Genomic DNA, 7,500 nt, shown 5'->3' with positions numbered 1-7,500 from the left:
GACTCTAACTGGTTTAGACTCTAACCGGTTCAGACTCTAACCGGTTCAGACTCTAACTGGATCAGACTCTAACCGGTTCAGACTCTAACCGGTTCAGACTCTAACTGGTTCAGACTCTAACCGGTTCAGACTCTAACCGGTTCAGACTCTAACCGGTTCAGACTCTAACCGGATCAGACTCTAACCGGTTCAGACTCTAACTGGATCAGACTCTAACCGGTTCAGACTCTAACCGGTTCAGACTCTAACTGGTTCAGACTCTAACTGGTTCAGACTCTAACCGGTTTAGACTCTAACCGGTTCAGACTCTAACTGGATCAGACTCTAACCGGTTCAGACTCTAACCGGTTCAGACTCTAACCGGATCAGACTCTAACCGGTTCAGACTCTAACCGGTTCAGACTCTAACCGGTTCAGACTCTAACCGGATCAGACTCTAACCGGTTCAGACTCTAACTGGTTCAGACTCTAACTGGTTCAGACTCTAACCGGTTCAGACTCTAACCGGTTCAGACTCTAACCGGATCAGACTCTAACCGGTTCAGACTCTAACTGGTTCAGACTCTAACTGGTTCAGACTCTAACTGGATCAGACTCTAACCGGTTCAGACTCTAACTGGTTCAGACTCTAACTGGATCAGACTCTAACCGGTTCAGACTCTAACTGGTTCAGACTCTAACCGGTTCAGACTCTAACTGGTTCAGACTCTAACTGGTTCAGACTCTAACCGGTTCAGACTCTAACCGGTTCAGACTCTAACCGGTTTAGACTCTAACTGGATCAGACTCTAACTGGTTCAGACTCTAACCGGTTTAGACTCTAACTGGATCAGACTCTAACTGGTTCAGACTCTAACCGGTTTAGACTCTAACCGGTTCAGACTCTAACTGGATCAGACCCTAACCGGATCAGACTCTAACCGGTTTAGACTCTAACTGGATCAGACTCTAACCGGTTCAGACTCTAACCGGTTCAGACTCTAACCGGTTCAGACTCTAACCGGTTCAGACTCTAACCGGTTCAGACTCTAACCGGTTCAGACTCTAACCGGTCGTCCTCACCGGGTTCTTGAGGACGTCGTCGTCCACGTCGAAGTTGGACGTGTCGGTGGGCGAGGACACGTCGGGGATGTACGGCGCCTCGGCGGCCCGGATGTTCTCCCAGTCGATCCGGCTGAAGAACGGGTGACTCTTGAAGTCTGAGATCCCGTTGAGACCGAGGCGGCGCTCCCTGGAGCACAGCAGGCGCTGGATCAGGTCCTTGGCGTCCTCGGACACGTCGGTCACGTTGGAGGGGAACTGGAAACGCTCCTGGAGACGAAGAGAGCGTGGAGAAAAGAGGACGAGAGATAATGAGACGGACGGACGACAGCACGCCGGCGTGCGTCCGCTGAGACCGGCTCACATTTAGAAAAGAGGAAGTAGGACGGGAGTCTGGAGACGCCCGGTGACCTGGAAACAGGCGAGCTGAAGCTACTGCGAGGGCGCTCACACCTGGAACACCACATCCAAGACTTTCAAGACCACATTCAAGACTTTCAAGACCACATTCAAGACTTCCAAGACCACATTCAAGACTTCCAAGACCACATTCAAGACTTTCAAGACTTCCCAGCACCCGTGGGAACCTGAAGTGGTCTTGTGGTTAACGGTCTCTGACCTCGTGGTTCATGATCTTGCCGTAGGTCTCCACCAGCGACTCGGCGTAGAACGGCGTCTCTCCGTACAGCATCTCGTACACGCAGACCCCCAGAGACCACCAGTCACACTCGGGCCCGTACCGGCCCATCCCGTCCTCCATCGCCTGCAGGATCTCTGGGGAGATGTAGTCCGGGGTTCCCACCGCCACGGAGGACTGCACCTGCACCGGGACCACAGTCAGGTTCACTTAAACCAGTTCACTTTAAACCTGTTAACTTTAAACTAAACCCAGTTAACTTTAACCATAACCTGTTAACTTTAACCCAGTTAACTTTAACCCAGTTAACTTTAAACTAAACCCAGTTAACTTTAACTTTAACCCAGTTAACTTAAACCCAGTTAACTTTAACCCAGTTAACTTAAACCCAGTTAACCTAAACCCAGTTAACTTCAACCTAAACCCAGTTAACTTTAACCTAAACCCAGTTAACTTTAACCTGTTAACTTTAACCCAGTTAACTTTAACCCAGTTAACTCTAACCCAGTTAACTCTAACCCAGTTAACTTTAACTTTAACCCAGTTAACTTTAACCCAGTTAACTTTAACCCAGTTAACTTTAACCCAGTTAACTTTAACACAGTTAACTTTAACCCAGTTAACTTTAACTTTAACCCAGTTAACTTTAACCCAGTTAACTTTAAACTAAACCCAGTTAACTTTAACCCAGTTAACTTTAACCCAGTTAACTCTAACCCAGTTAACCTTAACTCTAACCCAGTTAACTCTAACCCAGTTAACTTTAACTTTAACCCAGTTAACTTTAACCCAGTTAACTCTAACCCAGTTAACTTTAACTCTAACCCAGTTAACTCTAACCCAGTTAACTTTAACTCTAATCCAGTTAACTCTAACCCAGTTAACTTTAACCCAGTTAACTCTAACCCAGTTAACTTTAACTCTAACCCAGTTAACTCTAACCCAGTTAACTTTAACTTTAACCCAGTTAACTTTAACCCAGTTAACTTTAACTCAGTTAACTCTAACCCAGTTAACTTTAACTCTAACCCAGTTAACTCTAACCCAGTTAACTTTAACTCTAATCCAGTTAACTCTAACCCAGTTAACTTTAACTTTAACCCAGTTAACTCTAACCCAGTTAACTTTAACCTTAACCCAGTTAACTTTAACCCAGTTAACTTTAAACTAAACCCAGTTAACTCTAACCCAGTTAACTTTAACCCAGTTAACTTTAACTTTAACCCAGTTAACTTTAATCTATACCTAGTTAACTTTAACCCAGTTAACTCTAACCCAGTTAACTTTAACCCAGTTAACTTTAACTCTAACCCAGTTAACTTTAACTTTAACCCAGTTAACTTTAATCTAAACCTAGTTAACTTTAACCCAGTTAACTTTAACTTTAACCCAGTTAACTTTAATCTAAACCCAGTTAACTTTAACCCAGTTAACTTTAACTTTAACCCAGTTAACTTTAATCTAAACCTAGTTAACTTTAACCCAGTTAACTTTAACCCGGTTAACTTTAACCCAGTTAACTTTAATCTAAACCTAGTTAACTTTAACCAGTTAACTCTAACCCAGTTAACGTTCAGACCCCGTTAGTCCGGTTTAAGTTAACTTGATAACTGCGTTGGTTGTTACCGTGCCGTCCTCCATCATCCGAAGACAGGATCCAAAGTCAGCGAGGCGGATGTGCCCGTTAACGTCCAGCAGGACGTTGTCTGGTTTAATGTCCCTGTGGATCAAAGACCATCAAGACCATCAAGACCGTTAAGACCGTTAAGACCGTTAAGACCATCAAGACCTTTAAGACCGTCATGGTAACAGTGCGGAGACCATCACACACCAGTCCCCCGTGTCCCCGGTATGTCCCTGGTATGTCCCTGGTGTGTCCCCCGTGTCCCCGGTATCCCCAGTATGTCCCCGGTATGTCCCCCGTGTCCCTGGTATGTCCCCAGTGTCCCCCGTGTCCCCCCGTGTCCCCGGTATGTCCCCCGTGTCCCCGGTATGTCCCCCGTGTCCCCAGTGTCCCCGGTATGTCCCCCGTGTCCCCGGTATGTCCCCAGTGTCCCCGGTATGTCCCCCGTGTCCCCGGTATGTCCCCCGTGTCCCCGGTATGTCCCCGGTGTGTCCCCGGTGTGTCCCCCGTGTCCCCGGTGTGTCCCCCGTGTCCCCGGTGTGTCCCCCGTGTCCCCGGTATGTCCCCGGTGTCCCCCGTGTCCCCGGTATGTCCCCGGTGTGTCCCCGGTGTCCCCCCTGTCCCCGGTATGTCCCCCGCGTCCCCGTACCTGTGGATGTAGCGCTGCTGGTGGATGGAGTGGATGGCGAGCACCATCTCAGCCACGTAGAACTTTGACATCTCTTCAGGAAGTCGATCCTCAAACTTGCTGAGCAGGGTCAGCAGGTCCCCGCCCACGTAGTAGTCCATGACCAGGTACTGCAGGTCGTGACATCATCATGGTGACATCATCATGACATCACGGTGACATCATCATCAGACGTGTGCAGAACATGAACACTCACCAGGTAGTTGTCGTCCTGGAAGGCGTAGTGCAGCGTCGTGATCCACTGACTGTCTCCTTTCACCAGGACGTCACGCTCCTCTCTGAAGCACGCCGTCTGCACACAGGGGGGCACGTTACACCCGCACACCTGGACCCGCACACCTGGACCCACAGACCTGGACCCACAGACCGGGACCCAGACCTGGACCCAGAGACCTGGACCCAGACCCGCAGACCTGGACCCAGACCTGGACCCACAGACCTGGACCCAGTCTGCTGTAGTAATCAGGTGTGAAATCCTTTATTTAAGAGAAATGAGACCAGAGCCCTCAGACTGAAACTGGTTTCACTTTAACGTGGTTCTGTCGTCAGGTCCAGGTCTGGGTCCAGGTCTTGGTCCAGGTCTGGGTCCAGGTCTGGGTCCAGGTCGGGTCCAGGTCGGGTCAGGGCTGTGACACACTTTCTGCACCATGCACACTTCTCCCTCATTATTTCCTGCTTGGATGCAGAGAAGCAGCTTCTGTTCCTTCGTCCCGTGCCCCCTCCCACTGTGCCTCCGTGTCCCCTCCCACTGTGCCTCCGTACCGTGCCCCAGCACGTGTCACGGCTAAAGTCTGGTTCCTTTGACCAGTGTGATGCAACCGTACCACGTCTAGGAGCGGCACGCTTGCCGTCCACGGCCCGTTTGGGAGAGGTGGGCTTTAGTAAAGCACGTTTGCACGTGTACGAGCACGAGCGTGCGCACGTGTACGAGCACGAGGCCTACGGCGGCTCTGAGGTCATTTCCTGTGCGCCTGTTGGGACGTAGAAAAAAGAAGGAGGGACCATGCGCGGACATTTCAAACAATGGCGGTGAAAGGTTCACGTTGGTGTGATGCGGAGGTGGAGTGTTTACTGCAGATTTGGTCGATGAAAAGATTCAAAAACAGTCGACAAGACGCACAAAAACTCCGAGGTCTACGGAAAGATCTGGAAACAAAGCCACGCATCGCCATGACGTCATCAATGCGTGTGACGTGTTACGGCGTGATGACGTATAGGCAGCAAGAAGCATTCTCCGAGGCCCAGGTAGTGTGAGTACAAACGGGCCTGGAGGGGGGGACAAGGACCCTAAAGCACGGGGCACGGGACGGAGGAACAGTGGGAGGGCGCTCTAACCTGTGACGGAGGCACAGTGGGAGGGCGCTCTAACCTGTGACGGAGGAACAGTGGGAGGGCCCCTGAGGACTCGGACTCACCTCGGCTCTCTTCAGCATCTCCCACTTGTTGAGGATCTTCATGGCGTAAACTCTCTCAGTGTGTTTCATCTTCACCACGGCAACCTGACACACACACACACACACACACACACAGACACACACACACACACACACACACACAGACACACACACACACACACACACACACACACACACACACACACACACACACACACACACACACACACACACACACACAGGATTACTATTAATGTTATACATAAATAATCATAAATAATAAACAGTGACTAAAGTGCGTCTGTGGTGAAGCAGCTTCAGTTCAGTGTTTCACCTTTAAACAGGTTCTGACACACACACAGGTATGTGCCACACCTGTGTGTGTGTGTGTGTGTGTGTGTGTGTGTGTGTGTGTGTGTGTGTGTGTGTGTGTGTGTGTGTGTGTGTGTGTGTGTGTGTGTGTGTGTGTGTGTGTGTGTGTGTGTGTGTGAGGACCGGGCTGAAGCTCACAGTGAACACGGTCCTCACAACAACGCAAACACACACTCAGAGTGTGTTTAAAGCCTGAGGCACGGCAGGTGTGGCTGCACCACACCTTACCTGAGGTATTCACACGCACGCACGCACGCACGCACGCACGCACGCACGCACGCACGCCTGACCTGGACCTGGTTCCTGTACAGAGACTGGACCCCCTCAGAAGTGACCCCCTCCCCCCAGACTCCCCCAGCACCTCCCACAGTATCTCCAGGGACCCGGTCATGGGCCTTCTCCAGATCCACAAAGCACATGTAGACCGGATGGGCCCACTCCCAGACCCCCTCCAGGATCCTGGAGAGTGCAGAGCTGGTCCTGGTCCAGGTCCAGGACTGGATCCACCTGGTTCCTCTTCAGTCTGAGGTTCTACAGGACCAACCTCCTTTCCAGCACCTTGGAGTCGACTTCACCAGGGAGGCTGAGGAGTGTGATCCCCCTGGAACTGGCTCACACCCTCTGGTCCCCCTTTCTGAACAGGAACCACCACCCCGGTCTGCCACTCCCTCGGCTCTGTCCCAGACTTCCACCAGTGTGTCAGAGACGTGTGGACCAGGACCAGGACCAGGACCAGGACCAGGACCAGGACCAGGACCAGGACGGCCCCTCCAGACCCAGAGCTTTCAGCATGTGTGGATGCAGCTCATGGATCCTGGGGCTTTGCCTCTGTGGACTTGTTTCCTTCCTCAGTGACTTCTGTCAGAGATGTTGACGATGATCCCCATCAGCCTCCAGCTCTGCCTCTACAAAAGAGGGCGTGTTGGGCCCATTCAGGACTTCCTCAGAGTCCTTCCACCGCCCCATGACCTCATCAGCTGAGGGCACCAGCGTCCCGTCCTTACTGTGAACAGCTTGGACGGTTCCCCGTGTCCCCCTCCTGAGGTGCTGAATGGTGGTCCAGAAGCACCTCGGTGCCCCCCAAAGTCCTTCTCCAGGACTTGTGTGAACTCCTCCCACACCCGCTGCTTTGCCTCTGACCCAGCAGAGGCTGCAGCCCTTCAGACCTGTGGGGACCTCAGAACCACCTCCGGAGTCTTCTGGGAGACCAGATCCTGAAGGCCTCCTTCTTCAGGGGGACCCCTGACCCCCGGGGTCCACCACGGTGCTCCAGGGTCCCCGCCCCTTGAGGCACCTGAGACCTTGAGGCCACAGCTCACCGCTGCAGCTTCAGCAGTGGAAGCTTTGAACATCGCCCGCTCCGGTTCGATGCCCCCGACCTCCACAGGGACGCCAGAAAAGCTCCTCAGGAGGTGTGAGGTGAAGGTCTCTGGGACAGGGGCCTCCTCCAGACGGTCCCAGTTCACCCGCACTACTGGTTTGGGTTTACCCGGTCTGTCCAGAACCTTCCCCATCCTCTGACCCACTCATCCCCAGATGGTGATCAGCTGACAGCTCTGCCCCTCTCTTCACCCGAGTGTCCAAAACATCCGGCCTCAGATCAGATGAGACCATCACAGACTGGATCCTGGACCTTTGGCCTAGTGTGCTCTGGGACCAGGTCCACTTCTGAGCCTCCTTCTGTTCCAACATGGTGTTTGTTAAAGAGGATCCAGGACCAGCACACAAGTCTAACACCAGACGC

General features: G+C 52.0%; 1 protein-coding gene across 3 annotated transcripts in view; it reads right to left on the bottom strand.

The window, feature by feature from the left end:
• Window positions 1-7,500, bottom strand: part of cdc42bpb (CDC42 binding protein kinase beta (DMPK-like)) — a 34,229-nt gene that overhangs the window by 25,718 nt on the left and 1,011 nt on the right. For all 3 annotated transcript variants that reach the window (XM_083934051.1, XM_083934050.1, XM_083934049.1), the window contains exons 3-8: window positions 5,406-5,489; window positions 4,187-4,282; window positions 3,952-4,100; window positions 3,305-3,398; window positions 1,661-1,861; window positions 1,063-1,311 (exon numbers count right to left, since the gene is read on the bottom strand). In XM_083934051.1, the coding sequence (XP_083790177.1) occupies window positions 1,063-1,311; window positions 1,661-1,861; window positions 3,305-3,398; window positions 3,952-4,100; window positions 4,187-4,282; window positions 5,406-5,489 (873 nt within the window). The remainder of the gene's footprint in view (window positions 1-1,062; window positions 1,312-1,660; window positions 1,862-3,304; window positions 3,399-3,951; window positions 4,101-4,186; window positions 4,283-5,405; window positions 5,490-7,500) is intronic.

This window comes from Echiichthys vipera (genome assembly GCF_963691815.1).
Source record: "Echiichthys vipera genome assembly, chromosome: 19".
Lineage (NCBI taxonomy): Eukaryota > Metazoa > Chordata > Actinopteri > Perciformes > Trachinidae > Echiichthys > Echiichthys vipera.
This window is presented reverse-complemented; position numbering and strand designations above follow the sequence as displayed.